The sequence below is a fragment of the Scyliorhinus canicula genome, chromosome 2 (assembly GCF_902713615.1).
Source record: "Scyliorhinus canicula chromosome 2, sScyCan1.1, whole genome shotgun sequence".
In the NCBI taxonomy this organism is placed as follows: Eukaryota; Metazoa; Chordata; class Chondrichthyes; order Carcharhiniformes; family Scyliorhinidae; genus Scyliorhinus; species Scyliorhinus canicula.
Window position 1 is genome coordinate 211,163,690 of NC_052147.1, and position 24,129 is coordinate 211,187,818.

The 24,129-nt window shown below is 45.9% G+C and overlaps 1 protein-coding gene across 7 annotated transcripts in view; it reads right to left on the reverse strand.

Moving 5' to 3' along the window:
* Positions 1-24,129, reverse strand: part of kalrna (kalirin RhoGEF kinase a) — a 1,222,490-nt gene that overhangs the window by 196,696 nt on the left and 1,001,665 nt on the right. Inside the window, exon 1 of one of the 7 annotated variants that reach the window (XM_038789523.1) lies at positions 9,222-9,424. The exons of the other annotated variants lie outside the window; for them this stretch is intronic. Coding sequence (XP_038645451.1) covers positions 9,222-9,309 — 88 coding nt within the window. The 5' untranslated portion in view covers positions 9,310-9,424. Of the gene's footprint in view, positions 1-9,221; positions 9,425-24,129 lie in introns of those variants that run through there. 7 annotated transcript variants of the gene reach the window in all.

The window sequence follows — 24,129 nt, forward strand, 5'->3', positions numbered from 1 at the left end:
TGAAGTCCTCCACCCTGCTACAATATTAATTCCATATTTTTATTGAATTCAAATTTCACCATCTGCAGTGGTGTGATTTGAACCTGGGTCCCCAGAGCATTACTCTGGGTCTCTGGTTTACTAGTCCAGTGACAATACCACCATGCCACCACCTCTAATGAAGTAAACATTCCACCTCATCCTCTCAGCCTGTTTGCAATTTTTAACAAGGCTGACCACATCATTTCCTCCACTGCCTTTTCTCTGCTGGGTAGGATTGTATTCACCTGGTTCCAGTCTCAATTATTCAGTTGCAGCCAGAGAATCACCAGCATTGGCTTCTCTGACCCATCCCTGTACAAATTCCTCTAGGCGTCTACCAAGGATCTAACTTTTCCCGGCCTTATTTCCCATCCATTCACTGGCATCATTTAAATACACAGCATCAGGACCTCTCAACCCTTCCACTGTAACCATGTTGTCAGGCTCCTTATCCAACTGGATAAGTAAAAATTTCCTCCAACTAAATATTAGCTCCAGTCTCCATTAAAACCATGTTTCCTAATCATGAACCATCCCTCTCCCTGGGAACTGTCTGAGGTTGGAATAGGCTGATCGTAACTTTGGTGTCATATCTGACCCAAAGACGGGCTTCCAAGTACATATCTGTGCCATCACCAAGAGTGCCTATTTTCACCTCCAACTCAGCCCTTGCCTCAGTTGATCTGCTGCTGAAACCCTCATCCATGTCTTTTGTTACCTCTAGATTTGGCTATTTTAATGCCCACTTGGCTGGCCTTCCATTGTCCACCCTGCATAAACTTAAGCTCATCTAATACTCTGCAACCCCTATTCCAACACATACCAAATCCTGTTCACCCTTGCGCTCACTGTTCAACATTAGCACCCGGTTAAGTCACATATAAATGTCCGTGTTTTCAAAACCGTCCACAACTGGTCTCGGCTAGGTTTTTAGCTCCATGGGCACTAAACTCTACAATTCCCTCCATAAATCTCTCTCTGCCTCTCTACCATACGTTTCTCTTTTATGACACTGCTTAAACCTACCTCTTTGATCAACCATTTGGCCATCTGTCCTCATATCTCTTTACGTCGCTCGATATCACATTTTGTTAGATAATGCTCCAGTGAGCCATTCTGGAGGATACATAAGTGCATGTTGTTCTTTTTCTTCTTTACACAAAGAACAAAGATAACAGAGTAACAAAGGTGAAAACCCTGAATTTACTTCAGAAATAATTAAGATGATGTGGTTGGGTAATCTGGGGTCTTGAAAGATGGATAAATTAAACTGGCCCAAATGACCTTCCTCTGGTGTGATTACCTTGTCTTGAATGTTGATTCAGTTATTTTATGCATTATGCATTCCAAGCAACAGAATTCAGAGCAGGCCTCTCACAGCTGCAGCACACACCCGGGTGAGGCGAGTTCATGCAGAAACTCCACTGGAGAAAGCTTTCTAAAGAACTGCAGTGTTAGCAAGTAACCTTGGGAGTATTCCACACTCCAAAACAATTCCAGTTCACAGCTGACCAAAGTAGGTAATGACACAGAACACACCCAAAGCCAATTCCAAAATAACTGAGACATGATCTTATTTGCTGCTTGCAAATGTTTCTAAAGTGCCGAATTTACAAAACATGAACAAACATTTCATTTGTTGCAGAAATGGGTTGGAAAATAACGCCATGGTGAGAATGTTGAAACTGTTGATTTGGTTATTTCTGCACTCCTCTCAGAGAACACTGCTAGTGGCAGCTACCCCACTGCTAGTGGCAGCTACCCCACTGCTAGTGGCAGCTACCCCACTGCTAGTGGCAGCTACCCCACTGCTAGTAGCAGCTACCCCTGTTTTGGTAAGCACAGTAAGATAACACGGGCTGCAACTGGATGCAGCTTTACCTGAGAGATACTCCACACCTTGAAGTTAGTTTAATATGATTTATTGAACCTGTCACACAGTTAGCTCAATCCTCTGTGAGTTCGACTCTCTGCTAACCTCGTGTGATTAATCTGTCTGGCTGAACCAGACTAGCTCTTAGCCACGTGCTGGTGGGTTGAACGGTTTGCGTGAGGCATTCAAATCATCTTTAAATATTGTGGAGACCCATGACAGGGGCTATCACAGCTGTAGCTTGTCTGTCCTACCAAAATCTCCCAGGACAGAGTCCTGCTGCAGCTTCTCTCATAAAATTCAATTTCACCCCCTCTGACTGTGAGCGGCCTCTAGCTTCACAACTGAAGCCTATTTCACATGAGGGATTAGCTTTGTTAGTTGGGACAGAACTTCACACTCTTGAACTCTCAAGTGCCTCTTCAAAGGAACAGATGGCCTGTCTGAGAGAATGATTAGTGAACTGGATGTCCTGCGACCTTTGATGCCTGAACATAATGCCTAGGAGCATCAGCACCAGTGAGGCAGCTGCCAACAATAAAATAATGTCATGGGAATGTCACTTTAAGAAATGTTTGTCTTCTCAAGTGGCTGCAGTGATGTCATGGTGTGTGGAGCTGGGCTTTGCCTCTGCTTTTTACTTTCGTTTTGAGCTGGAAGCTGTTTTGTAGCTGAGGTTTTGGTTTCGTTTTCAGTTGGAGAGCTGCATTCAAACCAACAAGGTGTACTTTGGTCTCTCTCTCTCTGCTTGCTAAATAATGTCTCCAGATCACTTAAGTAATACCTGTTTCTGTAAGGAATGCAAACCTACTGTCTTTGTGAAAAAAAGTCTTTGACTTATGGATGTTGTTAGGAAGGTTACCAAGGGTTACCTATAGTATACTGTATCTTTGGTGGGGGGTATCAGTGTTGGTAGTTGATAAGATGTTTACTGTGTTTATAAAATGTTAACTGGATTCATAGAATAAACCTTGTTATGTTTAAAAATACTTTAGCTCTCTGTTGCATCACACCTGTAATGTGGGCCCTTGTGCTCCTCACAACTAAAATCTATTAAAGGTTGTGCGTCAGGTGAACTCCATGATATACTTTGGTGTTCTCTAAACCCTGGCCCACAATAACAGTAAAGAGCAGGGGTTCACCACCGAGGACCCTCTTGCGGCCAAAGGGTAAGTGTCTGGGTGAGTTTAAGAGAGCTGAACATGAGCTCCCGAATGTTGCTGGCAGAGGTCTGGGCTCTAGCGGCTCCTGATTTAGCCAGAAGGGAGTGCGCAGGGCAAAGTTTGATGGCACTCTGAGAGAAGGTGGAGAGTCATGGTAAGGCTGGGGGATTTCAGGTACCTGGGATGGAAGACACAACTGATTGTCGGTCTCTCTCCTTCTCCAAATCCTTCCAGAGACAAAAATGAATGTTGTTGATCCTGGGGAGGTTGCCCTTATTAAGCTTGTTGCAGTTGAGGCAGGAAGACACCAAAGAAGGCAGCAAGGCAAACGCAGGCTGGAGGAGGGGCCATATGTGCAGGAAGCTGCTCTACACCCTCAAGACCAGGCCACCCATCAGGCTGAGAAGGGGAGGCCAATGACACGCCACGGTGAACAGGGGTTAATGGCCATACGATAAGCCGATGGACAGCATATGCCACAGAAGGTTGCATCTCAACAGGGAGACAGTGTGGCAGCTTGTCATGTCTTCATGGACATGGCACCCTGTGGAGGAGGACGACACCTGCTCCTGGTGGCTGTGAAGGTCACTACTGCCCTCAATTTCTACCCTACTGGGTCATTCCAGGGCTCGAGCAGGAACCAGTGTGGCATTTCATAATCGCTAGCCCATAGGTGCATCCGGGAGGTGACGGATTCTCTGGGCATCTCCAGGCATCTGATTACATCAACGCCGACCTGGATAAGGCCCACCAACATGCATGGGTTGTAGAATATGCCACCATCATGAGGATGCTGTGGGTCCAGTGTGCCATTGATGGCATACATTCCATCCTGTGAGTACCAGGGCATCAGGGAGTGCCCTATATTAACAGGAAGAAGTTCCACTCCTTGGATATTTAGATCCTGGGTGACCACCGCCTCAGGTTCACGCACGTGTGTGCATGCTATCCTGGCAGCATGCAATGTAGCTACATCCTGGGGCAGTCCGAGATTCCCAGTATTTTTGAGGGTCACCCGAGGATGACTCGCTGAGGATATCATGGCTGATGAGGCCAGTGTGGAGGCCTAATACCGTGGCAGAGATCCGATACAATGAGGCCCACGTTGCCACCTGTACTGGTGGGGCACTGCAGTACAGACCCCAGAGGGTCTCTTGCTTTGTGTAGGTCTGCTGTGCCCTTAACAACTTAACATAGCAGCGCAAAGATTCATTTAATTAGCAACAAGGCTGTATCAACTCCCACCGCCCCGATCACCCTGTTCCTCGTTTCAAGGATCTATGTAATATCACTACAGGCCTGTGTTGGTACGGTCAGTGGGTCGTTATGCAAGGCAGGATAGTGATGACCACCTGTATGTGAGGAAAGCTCTGGTGCTCCTCAGGTTCTGATTGAGTCAGACTCCTGCCTTTCTGCTAGCAGCGTGCTCACTTTGGACCTCTGTGCCAAGGGGGGTGGAGGGGGGGAGGGAGAGAGAGAGAGAGAGAGAAAGAGAGAGAGAGAGAGAGAGAGAGGTGGTAACAGGGCGTAGGCAGCAGGAGATGGGTTGCAGGCCGGCCCGCTATAAATATTAAAATGACAGGAGGCTTCACATATGTCAGGTGTGGATTGTTTCAACGTTATAGATTTCCATACCCCCGAGTAAGGACAGTGACCTCACCAGTGTCCACTCAGTTATCCTCAGTCTTCTTGATCCTCCGTAGTCTACTGCTATGTCTAGGTGTGACCCAACGATGCAACCCAGAGGTGAAGTCAGCTTGCTGCCTTCGGTATCCTGTAGCCTTTGATGCCCTTGGTGGATGTCCTCTGGAGGGCCTGGAGCCTGTGGGCCCTGGCTGACCTACTGGTGTCACAGGTGTTGCCATGCCACCCTGTTTTGACTGCTGACCTGGAGATGCTCCCTTTTTTTTTTACAATGGGGAGCTCCGTTCACTCCACTCCCCCTTGTTGAGAGGGATCGCAACGCCATTTTCCAGCGGAGCCTGGCCGGAGGATCGTGCTCGGAGTCTTTTTCAGGTGAATCACGTCCATAATCTCACCATATTTACCCTGTGGTTTCAAGATCTATTTTTACAGTTTTTCCTGTGAAGAAATTTCCTCTACTTCATATAGAAATAGCTAGACTTTAACTAGACTTTAATTCCCTTGCTGGCAGCTCATGAATCGAATGTATTTAAATGGGTCATTCAAACAGCCACATGTCTGAGAACCTCACTGTTGAATCCAACTAAATCCATAGTCGGAAGCTGGTGTATTTTAACCATCAATGCACTAGCTAAATATACTATTTGGACATCCACAAATAATTCATAATGATATCCAAATTTCAACTGTGGGTATGGGGACAATGATTGTACATATTTACACCAGGGGCTCAAAACTGATTTGGGAGGTTTAACAAGGTTTCAAGTGCTTCCCCAAAACACATCTTTGTCCTTCTGTCTAGGTGACAATTGTCAACTGAAATAAAAATTTAAACCAAACAAGCAAGCTCTGATGCAAGCCTCTTTCAATTGAAGAAAGCCCTGTGGGTGGCAATGTAGCACAGTGGTTAGCATTGTCGCTTCACAGCGCCAGGGACCCAGGTTCGATTCCCGGCTTAGGTCATGATGTACCCTCAATAATGACACGAGAGAGTGTACTTGTAAATGAAGGCTTTAATAAACAGAGAACTTTGCCAGCCAGGGAGATGAGTGCTCACTGAATGCCGCCCACAGGACGTTACCTTATATCTGGAACCCTGGGAGGTGGAGCCAGAGGCCGAGTCCCCCAGGATTCTAAACCCGGTCTTAAAAGGGCAATACATGCATCAGTCTTAAAGGACCATTACCCATTCATCACAGGTCACTGTCTGCGCGGAGCCTGCATGTTTCCTCCAGGTGCTCCAGTTTCCTCCCACAAGTCCCGAAAGATATGCCTGTTAGGTGAATTGGACATTCTGAATTCTCCCTCTGTGTACCCGAACAGGCGCCGGAGTGTGGTGACTCAGGGATTTTCACAGTAACTTCATTGCAGTGTTAAGGTAAGCCTACTTGTGATACTAATAAAGATTATTATAAAGCAGGCCTTCCCGCAGTGCTGATTGGCCAGTTTCTGGCCAGTAAGGAAGCTCCTGGTGGCTGGCTGCCACTCACATTGACAGAGGCGGTAAGCAGATTGTCTGGAGCCCCTGCCACGCATGTGATCGGATCATTCCACTGAAAGAACAGCACTTAATCAGAGAACTCAGGGAACAAGAGGGAAGATTTTACAAACTGTGGAAGAAAATCTTCAAGAATTGCAAGAACATTTAAATACTATTAGAAAAAAAGACTTATACTTCTCTGGTACTATTGACGACTACAAGATGTCTTAAAGCCAACAAAGTACTTTTGCAAGTTTAGCCATTGTAAAGTAGGAAATGGCGCAGAAAATGTATGCAAAGCAAACACCCACGAATAGCAATGTGGTCATGACCAGCTAATTTATTTGAGTGATATTGATTGAGGGGTAAATATTGGCCAGGACAGAGGATAGCTTTCCTGTTCTTAACATAGTACCATTGGATCTTTCATTGGAGAGGCTGACTGGCCCTTGATTTAATGTCTCATTGTTTTTGAAACAGATAGAAAGTGAGGCCAACATTTTTCAAGGTGATGTATTATATGGATGGATGGACTAGATGATTGTCACGTGTACTACAGTAAAAAGTATTTTTCTGTGTGCAGCTCAAACAGATCATTTAGTACATGAAATGAAAAGAAAAGAAAATACATAATCGGGCAACACAAGGTGCACAATGTAAATTATGGGTCAGTCCAGTTAAATTTCAGAGAGTCACAAAATAACAGATTATGTTCGCTGGATAATTCACAACTGACTTAACCCTGGTTTTCTCTTATTTTGGGGGCAGTTCTGCTATCGTCACCAAACTAATCTGCTATTCTGCCTCATTCTGGGAATTCCCACAGCCTCAACAGTTTTCATTTATTATGGGGAACCAGAACGGTTGAGCAAAACATCCAAATGCATGAACCATTGTCAAATAAAATTTGATTTTGAACCACAGGGAAAATATTAGTACATGTAACTGGAAGATTAGATGAAGGTTGGGGGAGTTAAGGTACATTTTAAAATAATAAAGTAAAATTTTAAAAAATCAGGGTTAGGAAATTTCAGAGAGACTAGCCAGCTAAAGCAGGGATCTCAAAACCTTTTTGTCCACTGACCACTTAGGCAGGGCAAAAGACTCTGTGGACTAACTTGTGGTCCATCCCCTTTTGCAGTGCCAGAAAACTCACCAGAATTCATGGAAAGTGTTGTGCTGCTTTTGATAAGACACTAATGAAGTGATGTCTGGGGAGCCCATGTCATGGCAGTTTGTCTCCTTGCTTTCAGCCACACGTGTGGTTGGAAAGTCCAACCTTGCAGTTGTGACAGTAACAGTAATCTTGCTTATAAAAGTAGGTAGTTGTAGCAGTGGCACATGCTTATGATGATTCATGCCATGCACATGAGAGCCCGTCTGATTGTGTGATGTCATGCAAGTAGTCTGCTTGTTTTCTTGTATGGTCTCAAGCCGTGGTCTTGCATTTTGGACTAGCTGATGGCCCACTAGGAGGATCCTTCCAAAACACACTTTGAGAACTTTGTACACAAGGCACAGGCGTGAATGGTGCAGCTATGAAAGTCTGGGATGCACAGGAGGCCAGAATTGGAGGAACGCAGAGATGTGAGGACTGTAGGGGCTGCAGGCGGTTACAGATACAGGGGAAAGCCTTGGAGTGATTTGAAAACAAGCACTCGTAACAAGTTTCACATTTAAGTAAAACAAAAATAATACATGTTTCTTGTATAACTAATTTCTACACAGAAAAAAAGTAGTTGTGTCTTACAGGGGTCCATAGAGCTTTTAATAATAAGGCTAGGGGCCTCACAAGCAAAAGATTTGAGTACATCTGATCCACGCAACATATGAAAAAGCTGCAAGACCTGGTGTTAATTTGTATCACTTGATACAGAAAAAACAAAGTTACTCGCTTCAGCAAAGATTCCTGTTTAACTCAATCAAGGGAAAGATTACTTAAGGAACCCAAAATGAAGCCAGATAATTAGGTAAGGGCCATAGGTCTTCAATTATTAAAAAAAGCTTTTGATGTTGTCCCAACAACAGAAAATGTTCACAGGTCATATTATTACACATAACAATGTGTAACAATTCTGAAAGTTTCAGCTTACATGAACACCCAATTGTGGAAGACACAAAGTTGAATGACCCTCTTTTGGCATTTGTGCGATGCTCGCATACATTCCAGCTCCTCCCATAGGGAAGTTAGTTCGTAAGAACAGTTAACCTATATTGTTGCCACCCCCAAGTAATTCAAATTACAAGCAATTCAAAATGGCAAAAATGCTTCACCGTGAATATATTTTGAAACTTCCTGCTACAATAGCTTAAACCAATCTTAAGAAAGATAAAGTTACTGAAACTTCAACACAATCTATATTCTGTTTTAAACCTCCACATATTCAGAGACTTTGAAACCATGCTTTTAAAAAAAATAAATTTGGAGTACCCAATTCAGTTTTTTCAATTAAGGGGCAATTTAGCGTGGCCAACCCACCTAGCCTGCACATCTTTGGGTTTGTGGGGGCGAAACCCACGCAAACACGAAACTCCACACGGACAGTGACCCAGAGCCAGATTCAAACCTTGGATCTCAGCGCCATGAGGCAGCAGGGCTAACCCACTGCTGCCCTAAACCATGCTTTATTTACACGCAAGTTCTCACCAATACATATGAACTATTTTATGATATGCAATTTCATTTTGGAACATGCAAGGTTTCAAATATATAACTATCTTTTACCGCCCAAGATCCTGTAGAATTTTCATCAGCTCAATAGAATTCCTTAGAATAATACTCATTGTGCATTTATAATGTTTTATTGTATTGTTCTACCACCACAAGACAACCCATATACACTACTGTATAAAGGGCTTGGTAAGTACAAAGGGATCACAAGAGATCGTATTTTTCCAGACATTTTAAAAACATTTGACATAAAGCTTTTACATTTCCATTTACACTAAAATGTAAGTTTACTTTGGTAAAAGCTGCTCAGCTCCTGAACAATCACAGCTTTCATTACTTTTCCCAGAAAATAAAGTCCAAGTAACTGACCTCTACAGCTCCAACAGCAACAGTAATAATTTGCCAGGATCCTTTTAAGACAGCACCGGCAAGGACAGCACTCACTGCCAGCTCTCATGTTTCCTTGGTAGTTCTCATGGCAGGTAAGCACTGATACTGAATGACCACGCACAGCAGACTTTAGGGGAAGCTGCAGTTGTCATCGTCTACTCTCTGCAATCTGTTCTACTGAGTAATGGCATAGACACTTCCCAGCTGAGGGTGGAGTCAAATCGAGGCTGGCGCAGAAAACTTCCATTAGCAAATTAATGTCAACACTGACCTACACAAACTGCTTTCAACAGACACACCTGCAAACTGAATCAATCACTACACTGCACTCACCAAAGATTCACATCTGTGTTGCTAATCACAGTTCAACACAATGCATTACTTATTACAGTTTCTTTTACATCAGAAATCAGTATCACTAACCTAACATTGAGAAGGCAACAAAATGAAACCATAAATGTAATACTCACTGATATTAGATTCACCACAAGCACAATATAAATATCTGTTCAGCTGTGAAAATCCTGTGTGTATTCAAGGTCATTGAATGTTTACAAGTGGCCAGAAAGGGAAACAGAATTCAGTTCTGTGATTTGTTTTTAAAAAACCTCTCAGTAATTAGCTTCTTTACCTCTATAGCCAGACGCAAACTCAAAATGGTGCAGCTTGGTTCAAAATTTTGCAGTCAATTGTGATCTGAGAAACAAAAGGTAATATTATCTACTCTCATCAGAATCGAGTGTGACAGCACACCGAAAGAAAAACAGTCTGCTTGCTGGGATGGAGGGACTCGGAGCCCCGAAGTCAGGAGTGTGGGTCAGCGATATGGTAGGGTTTCTCAGTCTGGAGAAAATCAAGTTCGCTCTGAGAGGCTCAATACAGGGATTCACCCGGAGTTGGCGGCCATTCATCGATTCCTTTAACAAAAACTGAACGTCAGCAGTAACGGGGAAAGGGAAAAAGGGGAGGGGAAAGAGGAAAATAGGAGGCATGGTAATGTTAAATAAGGACAGGGAACTTAGTATACGGGTAATTGGGGATAGGGCGGGAGAAGTGGGGTACATAGAACATAGAACAGTACAGCACAGAACCTTCGGCCCTCGATGTTGTGCCGAGCAATGATCACCCTACTCAAACCCACGTATCCACCCTATACCCGTAACCCAACAACACCCCCCCCCCCCCTTAACCTTACTTTTAAGGACACTACGGGCAATTTAGCATGGCCAATCCACCTAACCCGCACATCTTTGGAATGTGGGAGGAAACCGGAGCACCCGGAGGAAACCCACGCACACACGGGGAGGACGTGCAGACTCCGCACAGACAGTGACCCAGCCGGGAACCGAACCTGGGACCCTGGAGCTGTGAAGCATTTATGCTAACCACCATGCTACCGTGCTGTTGTACGTGGTCTATTGTTTGATGTTATTTTAGGGGGTATTTTGTGTGTCGACCTGCCCGGTTGTTTTAGAAACGTCAATATGTTACATTGTGAAAATTACAAATGCTTCAATAAAATATTTTCTAACAAAAAAGAAAAACAGTCTGACCTTGGTAGAAACAAACTTTTTACAGGCCTTGCATTACACTATCCGAACATTTGTGGCCTGTAAATGGTCTGATCTGGCTCTGTACATAATTTTCCAGACCCGCTGTATTGTTGGGCGAGAGCAGAAAATGGGGACATAGATATTCCAAAATGGGTCAGGACGTAGCAATTGTGCAACATATCCCTTTCAGACGTAAATAAATACTTCTTTCATACAAGAGTTTGGAAATTGGTGGGTGAATTACATGGGCCTCACTGGTTTGGGTCAACTGGTCCTGGACCAAATGGAAACTCATGCTTAGCAACAACTGATCTTCACCACCTGTTGTGCAGCACACCAAATGCAAACCTGTTTACTGAATGACAGGCTGCACATTTTTATAAGTTTATCTATCAATTCATAAAACTCTAAATTCTGCAAGAAGATTACCTAAATCTGGTCCTTGTGGACAAAGATGCTGAATCACCCTTCATAACACAATATGAAAGGACATCATCATTTTGAAAAGTGTTGGCAAATAAAAAAGGCACGTAATATTCTGTTGACACCCATAATATGCTTGCAACATCACAAGGATTAAAGTAATTTACTTCTCTGCTGCCTCTCTAAACAAGAATAAACTTGTCATGGGTTATTCCTGCAATAACTATGTACAAATGCAAAATTATATAATTAGGCTGCAATTAAGAAACCTTTGCAATTTTCATATGCCCGGAATTACTAATGTTCAACATCATTCTTGAAGTGCTTCCAGTAATATCTGGAATTTTTTACGTTTCCTATGTAGAATTATACAGGTGACTGCTTCAGAAGGATGGTTGTTGAGGTCTACGATGATGCTCTGATCGCCACAGACTTCATCTAAGCTTATTTTTCCTTCTATTCCTTCCAATTGTGTCCTCTATTTCTTAAGCAAATTGAAGAGTTTGTTATTCACCACACCAAATGCAAGACTATGGGCACGATTCAACTAAAAGGAAACAAAGTCCCATAGCGAGTGAGTTTAGCTGAGTGTTTCCCAGCGCTTGCAGCACCGATGAGCACATGACTATAAAACACCACCCACATTAGATAAGGGGCCTAAACGGGGAACACATGGCGGGGACCGTACATAGTCCTGTTTGTGCACAGAAGTGCACCACTCGCCGGGACTCCTCTATACAGCGGGAGAATGAGGTGCCATTTTTAAATGGCATCCCAATCTCCAAGGCCCTCGCGTGACCCCCAGCGCTATGGGAGGATCCCTGCCCCCCCCCCCCCCCCCCCCCCCACCCCACGCATCCCCTCCAACACTCGCGCAGGGCACCTCTGGCCCAATCACCAGTGCACAGAAAATGCCAGCTTGGCACATTGGCAGTGACAACTTGGCACCCTGGCAGTGCCCCTGCCATCTTGCAGTGCCACCTGAGCACATTGGCAATGCCAGGCTTAGCACCAGCTGGCATTGCCAGGGCACCACCCTGCCCAAAGTGCATGTGCCTGGGTACCTTCGATCCCCTGGGAGACACTTACGAGTGCCGTTTCGTTTGATCCCCATTCACGGAGACCAATACTGAACAGTGCTTGCCCAAGGTCTCCGATGTAAGGGAAATTGATCCCACGCCTCGGGTAACTCAGGAATCTGCACATTAAAGTGAGACTAGCTGTCTTGTTTTAATATGCAAATTTACTAAAAAGTGTTCCCTCCCACAGCGGGTGGGATTTACACTGCAATATCTTGCGAGATCATGTTAGATCTCGCGAGGCATTGCGATCCGGGTAGGTCCCGGGAGCGGGATCTCTCGGCTTCTATCACCCACGTTGCGTTGCAGGGAGCTGCTTTTCATGCGCAGTGTGGCCGTTGAATCATGCCCAACATCAAGTGTTGCAAACTTTGCATGAGACAGTTCTTTCTAACATTTTTTCAAAGTTTTCCTTTCCTTGTAACTTGTGCAATAAATAACCACTGTTGGTTATTGATGCTCCACAATGGCAAATATTTCAGTGCTTAAAATACTGTCACCATCCATACCGCCCCGATCTATCCTGCCAGCCATCGGCAATTACCATTCATTGTGGACTTGTGACACTCAATATTACTTCCGATGAATTGCCTTAGCATTTATAGTTTACTTACAAACTGAAACTGATTCACTTGTCACAATGAACCATTTTTTGGGGTTATACTGAGAGATATGGAGCTGATAACGCAAGCCAACACTTCTGCAGAGGACAAGAAATGACATGTTTAACATTTGCAACTAAAATGTATATAGATAAGTTGCTCTTCTGTGCTTTATACCCTTCTGTTGCCACATGAAGCCCTTCACTCGTCACTTATTTTGTTATCAGAAAGTAAGAAGGGGTAATCTTTGTTCCAATATTCAATAAAGCAGAATATCACTACACTACACAGACTGCACAAGTCGGGGGGGGGGGGGGGGTTCGCCGTCACTCAGGTGGGGCGGAGCCTGATAAAACTGGTAAGGCCGGCTCCACAGAGGTTGCAGTAGCTGCTGGGAACTCCACACCAGGCTATGGGAAAGTTGGAAGATAACTTTTCAGTGGCATTAAAGGGCTGGGTCACAATTTTTAAAGCATTCCCCAATCTGTGATAAAAATAAACTTCCTCCCAGGGATATAGGGTACCGCCCTACCCACAAGATTCGGGTGCCCAGCCATCAGTCTAACACACTGCCTTCGCCTCAACACAGGCATCGGTTTCTCCCCCCCACCGTCCCATCTCCCCAACCACAGGCAGCCTCTGCACAAGCATCGTGATGCCCCCCATCACCACCACACATAAGCGGAACCCCTCCGCAATGAGGCTCCTCAGAGTGCCCGCCCCTGACACTGCCACCCTGACAGTGAACATTCAGTGAGGAGGAAACATATTGCAGGGAAGCCCTATAATGAGGACTGATAGTTAACACAAGTTCAAAGTCTCCCGTAGTCGCATTAATCTCAAGATGAGCAGGCCAGAGGTTAGGAATTCTGCAGGGAGTAAGATAAAGATAGTTTTTTGAAGAATAAAGGGATTAAGGGTTATGGTGTTCGGGCCGGAAAGTGGAGCTTTCCACAAAAGATCAGCCACGATCTCATTGAATGGCGGAGCAGGCTCGAGGGGCCAGGTGGCCTACTCCTGCTCCTAGTTCTTATCTCCTGACTCCCCAAAACCTGTCTGTCGTGATATTCAGATGTCAATATACATGATCAATGTATGTAAATGTAGTACAGTCATTTCAACACTAGATGGCTCACAGTCAGATACTATAAGAACTGAGTTCCTGCTTTTTCTAAGTCAGATAACATGAAGAAATGATTCAGAACAGTGAACAAGCAAGACATAGAATAGCTAGAGTGAGAGATGTTAGAACTAGTTTGTCATAATAGTGTATAGTTATATAGTTATCTGTATTGTACTTTAATTCTTTATTGTTAGTTTAGTGTTGAGTACAGTTTATTATTTTATTACTCATTAAATAGTTCCTCTTTCAACAAGACGACTATTGGTCATTTTATCATCCTGGTGGATTCAAGAGTAATATATATATTTTAGATAAGTCATTATTTAAAATTTAACACTGTCCACCATCTACAAGGCTGAAATCAGTGGCGAAATTCTCCAACCCCCAGCAGGGTCGGAGAATCGCCACGGGCCCGCCGAAAATCCCGCCCCCGCCGTGGCAGAAATTCTCCGCCACCGAGCGGCGAGCCCCCTGCAGCGATTCTCCGGCCCGTGATGGGCCGAAGTCCTGCCGCTGGGAGGCCTCTCCCGCCACCAAGGTTTGAACCACCTCTGGTGGCGGCGGAATCGGTGGCGCGAGCAGGCCCCCAGGGTCCTGGGGGGGGCGCGGGGCGATGGGACCCCGGAGGGTGCCCCCACGGTGGCCAGGCTCGCGATCAGGGCCCACCGATCGGCGGGCAGGCCAGTGCCCCGGGGGCACTCTTTCCCTTCCGCCGCCACCATGGCCTCCACCATGGCAGACGCGGAAGAGAATCCCCCAGCGCGCATGTGCTGGTGGTGATGTCAGCGGCAGCTCGAACCGGCGAAGGCCTTTCGGCCAGCTCCGGCGCTGGGCGGCGGGCGTCAAAGGCCGCTGGTGCCGGTTTTGGCGCCAGTCGGCGTGGTGCCAACCGCTCCGGCACGGGCCTAGCCCTTCAATGTGAGGGCTTGGCCCGCAAAGGTGTGGAGAATTCCACACCTTTGGGGAGGCCCGACGCCGGAGTGGTTGGCGCCACTCCGCTACGCCGGGACCCCCCGCCCCGCCGGGTAGGGGAGAATCCCGCCCATGATGTGTGATGGAATACACTGCACTTGCCTGGATGGGTGCAGATCTAACAACACTCAAGAAGCTCAATACCATCCAGGACAAAGCTGTCCACTTGACTGGCACTCTTTTCACTACCTTCAGCATCCACTCTCTCCACCACGAATACACAGTGGGAGCAGTGTGTACCATCTACAAGATGCATAGCAGCAACTCACCAAGGCTCCTTCGACAGCACCTTCCAAACCTGCAACCTCTTCCAACCTGCAACCTCTACCACCTAGTAAAGTAATTCAAGAGTAGCAGATGCATGGGAACACCACCACCTCCAAGTTCCCCTCCAAACCACACACCATTCTGACTTGGAAATATTTTGCCGTTCCTTCACTGTTCCTGTGTCAAAATCTGAGAACTCCTTCCATAACAACACCTTGTGTGTACCTACACCACATGGACTGCAGCAGTTCAAGAAGGAAGGGCAACCACGGATGGACAATAAATGCTGGCATAGCCGATGTTCACATCCCGTGAATGAATAACAAAATAAAATAAATTGTAACCATAAAAACATTGCGTGACCTATTCCCAGCCCTTTAATGCCACTGAAAAGTTATCTTCTAACTTTTCCTTAGCCTGGTGTGGAGTTCCCAGCAGCTACTGCAAAAGTCTAAGTCTCCAGCAATCTCCAACTTGTGGAGCCCGCTTGGTCCTCATTGATTAATGACCTTCTTCAAATAAGCATTTTCAACAAGAGGCACAGTGTTGAAACATGAACCACATATTCCATCAGCTTCAGGTTCTGTTTGAATATTGGTATTTTTGATGTACAACACTCAGTGCATACCAATTTGATGTCCCCGTTATATTGTTGAAAAAGAAGCAGGAGATTTTCCTGGGGAAGTGGCCAACATTCCTTTATTAACTGATAGTTGACAAAAGAACAAAGGAGATAAAAAGAAATGTTAAAATGTTTTCAGTGCAGGAGGAAACCATTTGGCCTATTGTGTCTGTTCGCCGCTCTAAAAGGATAATTTGGCTAGTCCTATTCCACTTCTTTTGTTTTTCTCTTCAGCTGCTTATCCAATTCTCTCTTGAAAGCCACAGTTGAATCAGCCTCCATCATTCTTCCAGGCAGTGCCTTCCAGATCACAACCACTTGTTGGGTAAAAAAAGATTTTCTTCACGTCACCTTTGGTCTTTTTGCTAACCAATTTAAATCTATATCCTCTGATCCTTCGTCCTTCAGCCAATGGAAACAGTTTCTCTCACTCCTCATGATTTTGAATATTATTACCAATCTTCTCAACTTCAATTTTCTGAGGGGAATAGCCCATATTTCTCCAATCTATCCTTTTAATCAAGCCCTTTAACCCTGAAATAATTCTCTTAAATCCCTCTTTAAAGCCTTTGCATCCTTCCGAGAGTTTGGTGCCCAGAGCTGGACACTATGGGGGCGATTCTCCGGCCATGTTGCACCTGGTGCAAATCCCGCGATGTCGAGAGATATCCGGGAGAGCCGCAAAACAGGGTTTGCATTGAGCGTACAACAGTTTCTGATTCTCCCGGCCCGCTCCAGCTGAATTGATCAAGATCTTGTTCAGAAAAAGCGAGCACGTGATCACAACTCATTTGCATTCATTTAAATCTCTGTGCAAGATTAAGGTTGAATGCAGCAGCCTCTCGGTACCCAGCCCCTAGTGGGATATCACCTTAGCGTGAATCACTACTGGTCCCTAAAAGCGGGGACCAGGCACCAAGGACTCTGAAGGGGAGCAAGGGGCCGAGTACCCTCTCAACAACTACCTCCAGGATGCCAAGGGGGGTCCTTCAGGGGAGGTGGGAGCCAGGTTAGGGTTGGGTTGGAGAGGATCTGCAGCACAACTTCATTATTTTTGGTGGATAAATAATTTTCCTCTGCCTTACCAATCCCACACTATTCTCATGGGCAGCACAGTAGCACGGGCAGCACAGTAGCATGGGCAGCACGGTAGCATAGTGGTTAGCACTGTAGCTTCACAGCTCCAGGGTCCCAGTTTAGATTCCAGCTTGAGTCACTGTCTGTGTGGCGTCTGCATATTCTCCCTGCATCTGCGTGGGTTTCCTCCGGGTGCTCCAGTTTCCTCCCACAAGTCCCGAAAGATGTGCTGGTTAGGTAATTTGGATATTCTGAATTCTCCCTCTGTGTACCTGAACAGGCGCTGGAATGTGCCGACTCAGGGCTTTTCAATGAAGTAATGTCATTGCAGTGTTAATGTAAGCCTACTTGTGACAATAAAGATTATTATTATTATGTGGCCATATAGTGGGTTTCAAAGGCTTTTGGTGCAAAACACACCAAGCACATCTTTAGGCGTTGGGGTCCCATTGAGGGGAAAATGTAAAATTTGTCTTTCTTCTTGCACACTATTTGTGTGTGTTAGTATGGGTTTTGTAAGCCCTAAAAAAATGTACCTCCTCAGAGAATTGTGACTACTGAAGAAAGCATGCGGAGGATTGGGCAATAGTTTGAATATACTCTTCAAATGTCATTATTAGATGTCATATTCTAATGTAGATATGTTTATAATGCAGTGATCCTCATAGGAGTCTGTCATGCCAAGGTGAGTTGACCCTTACATTGACCAGCATTGTGTAATTGTCATCATACATTCCAGTATTATTCACTGTTAGAAGTACTATAATGCATCACAAAATGCAAAATGGAAATGTGACACTATTCTGTGCATTCAGTTTCAGACAATGTAGCTGGAAGCTTTTGTTTTGAGAACAAAGACATTATTAATGCTTGGCTGGGTTTGAAAATTCCAACATCGTTTAGAGGCCCCTTAATCCTCACCCCTTATGGCTTCAATTCAGTAGGTGGTCTTTTGATACAAGAATAACAAACTTTTAAGAGGCCGCAATAAAAGAATTTACCTTTAACTTGTCTTCGAGTTTGTTTACAGACCTATTAGGCACTGGAAGGATTCTAATTTTTATGCACTGGAGTAATTCTTTTAGCGTCAATGATGGCATGCTTTGACTCAAGTTTTTATTAGATTATTATAGGTTCAATTTTTCAAATAATTTTAAAATAATTCCCTGAGCCATTGAATGGCTCTTGAGGGCTTCACATAGTGCATATTGGGTAGTGGCTATGGAGGGAGGATACATGGGGGTCAAGCAGTTGCCATGGGTGATGAGGAAGCATTAGGTGGATGGGGGTGGTGGCAAGAGGGAATAGATGGTCTGAGGAGCCATGGGGCTGCATGAGGGATGAGGGAGCATGCAGTTGGCATCAGCCATCTGAGGAGGCATGGGATGGCATGGAGGCTGGTGAGGGGTGAAGATTAAAGGACCTCTAAATGATATTGGGCTGCCATGTTAGAGAACTGAAGTAGGCTTCCTAACCACCTCCACATCCACAATCCTCATGCACTCTTCCCGCCTTGCAAAATATCTTGTGTTAAAAGACAAAAGTCCTGGGCAAAATCACACATAGGTCAGATGTGCATTTTGGAAGGTGCAAAAGTAAGCAAGTCATATTTTATGAGAATGAGGGAGGCAGCTTGCTCGCCGGCCCTATTGAGGCCCTTAAGTAGCCAATTCACGGCTTCTGAAGATCCACATCTATTGGTCGCCAGTATTTTACTCAGGGTGGGGTAGGTGCACGCCATGCAAGAATCCCAACATCTTTATCTACATAGCCTTATGTGAGGCAGTGTGGGATGGGGGACCCCCTGTGTGGTCCACACACCATCCTGACTTGGAAATATATTGCTGTTCCATCATTGTCGCAGGGTCAAAATCCTGGAACTCCTTGCTTAACAGCACTGTGGGCGTACCTACACCACATGAGCTGCAGGGGTTCAAGAAGGAAGCTCATCACCACCTTCTCAAGGGCAATTAGGGATGGGCAATGAATGTTTGCCTAGCCAGTGACACCCACATCCCTCGAATGATGTTTAAAAATAAACTTGATTGGGCGGCATGGTGTGGCAGTGGTTAGCACTGCTGCCTCACAGCGCCGAGGACCCAGGTTCGATTCCGGCCCCGGGTCACTGTCCGTGTGGAGTTTGCACATTCTCCCCATGAATGCGTGAGTTTCAACCCCACTACCCAAAGATATGCAGATTGGGTGAATTGGCCACGCTAAATTGCCCCTTAATTGGAAAAAAAAGAATTGGGTTCTCTAAATTTAAAAAAAAAATCTGATCGGCCAGAGCTGTCTAAGGTGGGACTTCTTCCCAAGAAAGGGTCAGAAGTCTTGCCTCAAAGCAACTAATGCGGCTTATAGAGTTGAAGTGCTGTGGTCTAGCTGTTGGAATCGTGTAGGGAGTGGGCAGGTTGACTGGGAAACACCCAAAATCCAGTCCTAGGTCTCTCTTTTCTAAACTACACACAGTACTCCAGGGCCGGGATTCTCTGAAATCCCGGCCAAGTGTTGACGCCTGCGTCAAAACTGGCGCGAGCGACACTGGCGTCAACGGGCCTCCAGGCCCAGGCATTCTCCCCTTCCTTGGGGGCTAGCACGGCGCCAGAGTGCTGTGTGCTGCTCCGGTGCCAAAATGCAGCCCTACATGGCCATCGCGGGTCCGCGTATGTGCGCCACGGCCGGCGCGGGTCCGCGAATGCGTGTCACGGCCGTCTTTGCGCCGGCCCCCAGGCAACATGGCAGAGCCTACAGGGGCCCGGCACGGAGAAACATATCCCCCCCGCCCCCCCGGAATGAGCCCACCCACCGATCAGTTGCCCCCGATCGCGGGCCTGGCCACTGTGGAGGCCCCCCCCCCCCCCCACCCCCCCCCCCCCGCCCCCCCCACCCCCAGAGTCGGCTCCCCCCACCCCCCCCCCACCAGGATAGCCCCCGCAGCCAGAACGCCGAGGTCACGCCGGGTAAGACCATACACAAATGAAGCCGGCGGAACTCGGCAGGTACTCGGCCCGTCAAGCGCAGAGGATCGAAGCGGCCCCCGACAGGCACCACGGCAACCGTGCTGGCGCAATTTACCGGAGAATCGGCGGCCTGGCGGCGGAGCGGCGTGGTGGGATTCGCCCCCCCACCCCTGGCGATTGAGGCATCTCGCCCCAGGTGTGCCTCATTAATATAGTTTATGATTGTAATAAAACTTTGTTACACTTTTATTTCAGCCTTTGTAACAAAACCTTCCACACGCTTTCGGAATTTCTCAGTTCATCTGCACGTTAACTTTCTGCTCTTCACTTACAGCCATGAGGTCGCTCCGAATGCAAATATTTCCAGGTCTCTCAATATTCAAAAATACTCTATTTTTAAAAAATTCTTACCAAAGTGAAAAAGTTCACACGCACATTGCATTCCGCCATGTTCTGGCCTACTCAACCAACCTATCTGCAGTCTCGACACATTTGAAACCACAGTATCAGGTACAAAATCCAAATGTTGTCATTCCATTGCAGAGCAGGACAGGATTCGATATGAGTAAAATCAAAACATCATAAATACTGGAAATCAGAAAGAAAAACAGAAGGCGGAAGGAGCATTCAAGGTGTGCGTGTGCGACGTGTTTGTTTTGTTCTGTTCCTCTTTAAATAGTCTTCATTCTTTCCAGGTCTTATCAAGAGCTATCTGAAACCATATTTCAATCGCCCGCCCCCCACACAGAAGCTGACAAACCTGCTGAATGTTTCCAGTATGTTCTGCTTTTGAGCAAGAGTTCAATAATCTCTTTGATCAAAAAAGAAAAAGACTTCTATTGATACAGCACCTTTCATGACCACCAAACATCTAGTCAATGCAATAATTTTAGAAATATAGTCAGTGTTGTATGTAGGATTATGTTACAGTTTCAATCGTTGTCTGAACTGTGTCACATGTACAAGGTGTAAATAAACACAACCTGGAACGGCAATGAGCTCTAAGACAGTTCTAGAACTGGAAAAACAAGATTTTTGCAGAAACAGAAACGATGATTTAATGGTAGTAGATTATTTGATGGTAATCCACTCACAGAGAATGCTGTAGCTTAATCAAAGAACTATTTAGCTTCCATTTTTGAGTGCAAAACAAGTTTATTTGAACAAAATAAAGGGGATAAATATTTTGTAACAAAGATAAATTATGGTTAAAAAAAAGAATTAGCAAGTTAGCTTACAGCAGTTTGCTATCTAGAAATCTATTTGGGCAGTAGGAGTATATTCCAGGTGGCATGGTGGCATAGTGGTTAGCACTGCTGCCTCACAGCTCCAGGGACCCGGGTTCAATTCCAGCCTTGAGTAGCTGTCTGTGTGGAGTTAGCACATCCCGGTGTCTGCGTGGGTTTCCTCGGGGTGCCCCGGTTTCCTCCCATAGTCCAAAGATATGCAGGTTAGGTGGATTGGCCATGCTAAATTGCGCCTTAGTGTCCAAAAGGTTAGGTGGGGTTACTGGGTTATGGGGACAGGGTGGAGGCGTGGGCTTAAGTCGGGTGCTCTTTCCAAGGGCTGGTGCAGACTCAATGGGCCGAATGGCCTCCTTCTGCATTGTAAATTCTATGATTCAGTGGAGATTTTTCAAATTCACATTTCACCTTCTTATTATTTGGCCTCCTGACCTTTTTGGCATTAATTGGAATTTCCTGTGGCGGAAGGGGTTCACCATTTGCTGCCAATAGGATCTTCCTGTCAAATTTGCATGATTTACCCGCCCCGCTGCTGGGGCACAAGTGGAGGGAGGGTGGGGGGTGACTTTGCCAGGACCAGAAGATCCCACCGGTGGGAAGAGCCGGAAAATTCCAGCCACGGTGATGAGACCATCAATTCACACGACACGTGGTTAGAAGTGAACAGTAGTTTTAATCGTCTTACAACAGAGCCTGCCTACGACGGGATGAACTCGAGATGAACTGGCAGCTTGCAGGGCCTGCGGGCCTGCGAGTTCGGGGAGTGAGTGCTCTGGGCTGCTGGAGAGTTTTGAGAGGGGGATTTCTTTGCCAGGCAGACCCGGGCAGAGTGTCCTTTGCGACTGCAGCTGCTGCAGGTCGCGTTGCGGGCCGGGCAGTGCTGCCGTGGGTGCTGGTGCTGTCCACAAAAGTGGCACGCTGGTGCAGTATAGTGGCTGGGTGGCCGCACGGCGCAGGCCTGGGGCAGTCGCTGGTCGGGGGCCCATGACAGGGTCGTGGGGTCCGCAGGGAACGAGGTGAGGCTGCAGAATGAGACCTCCATAGTAGTGGCGAGTTCTACAGTGTCTTTTAAGTTTTGGGCTCCCTTCTCAAGCAACGGCTGCCGCACGTAGTTGGACCTGAGGCCTGCAACGAATACATCTCGGACAGCGAGTTCCGTGTGTTCGGCAGCAGTTACAGCTTGATAATTACAGTCCCGGGATAAGGCTTTTAAATCGCGCAGGAATTCTTCTAGCGATTCTGTGGGGCACTGGCGGTGAGTCGTAAAAACATGGTGCGCGTAGACCTCATTGACGGGCCTCACGTACATTCTGTTGAGCAGGACCAGGACCTCCGTATATGAGTTGGTATAAATAAGTTGTGTAGAGATACGATGGCTCACCCTTGCGTGCAGTAGGCTGAGATTCTGTTCCTCCGTAGTTTCTGTAGTGCTTGCTTCAGCCAGGTAGGCCTTGAAACATCTGAGCCAGTGTGAAAAGATTTATTTCGCCTCTACATCCTGTGGGTCGAGTTCCAGTCGATCAGGTTTGAGGGCTGATTCCATAGTCGTTTCTTACTGTTTCTTAAGACGATTAAATTGATGAGACCATCAATTCACGCGACACGTGGTTAGAAGTGAACAGTGGTTTTAATCGTCTTACAACAGAGCCTGCCTGTGACGGGATGAACTCGAGATGAACTGGCAGCAGGCTCACAGCACTGATCATTATACTTCCGGCTGGGGGAGGAGCCATGGGTGGAGCCATGGACGGAGCCAAGGGTGGAGCCCAGTACAAACTCCTCATCTCCCCCTATGGGCAGGGCTGCGCGATTACACACAATCCGGTACAGAGTACATGTGGTACAATTCAGTGTGAATTACTGAGCTTTATAATTCACCACACACGGTTCAGGGAAACAACCCATAACCTACTCTCAGAAAAAAATTCAAACACCTCCTAATGGACAAACGGGGAGAGGATAAAGTGCAGTTTCTCTCATATCCACAACAAAACATGCATAACGTAACGTGAAGCCCTTTTCCCTCACACACTGGCGTAAGATACTAAACCTATTCTAGATTGTGGATGCAAGATCTTACAATTGCAATATTAATTGGAGCTCCATCTGCTTCTCGTGTACGAGGATATAAATTCTCAGCCTGCATTCCTGATTCCGCAAATGTGTTGAGTTATCATGGAGGAATGCATCTGCAAAGAGCCTGAGGTAACTGGAGTAGGATGTTGGCTCACAAAGCAATTATTTTTAATGTATAAAGTTTCAAAACATTAATACCAAGAATCCCGTAAGTCTCTGCCTAATGCAGTGCATATTTGCAGAGGAAATTTGCTTTCCCAATTGGTTGTGCCTAGTTAGGATTCATAATGGCTACTGAGTGTGAAGACTTTAGCCTATTAGAATAATGGACTTGGCTGTTGCACTTTCCTCCACTTCAGCCCCAGTAATAACATTGAAGTGATCAGGCACTACAGTCATAGCACAAACCATTAGACCTGGCTTAGCAAACTGATCCATGTCAGCCATGTTTGAGGACTAGAAAATATGTGTATAACTGAACTAAGCTGGCAGAAAACAAATTGATACAACTAATAAAAAACACATTTTTGGATGATTTTCTTCAGAACCCTTACTACTTAAAAGATACAACTGGCAACATGACTTCATACAATTCATGTAAGGCACCGAATGAAACTCTAACAACTTACATGAGTACAGTAAGAAGTCTTACAACACCAGGTTAAAGTCCAACAGGTTTGTTTCGAATCACTAGCTTTCGGAGCACTGCTCCTTCCTCAGGTGAATGAAGAGGTGGGCTCCAGAAACATATATATATATATATATATATAGACAAAATCAAAGATGCAAGGTGATACTTTGAATGCGAATCTTTGCAGGTAATTAAGTCTACAGGTCCAGATGGAGCAACTGGAGAGAGGGATAATCACAGGTTAAAGAGGTGTGAATT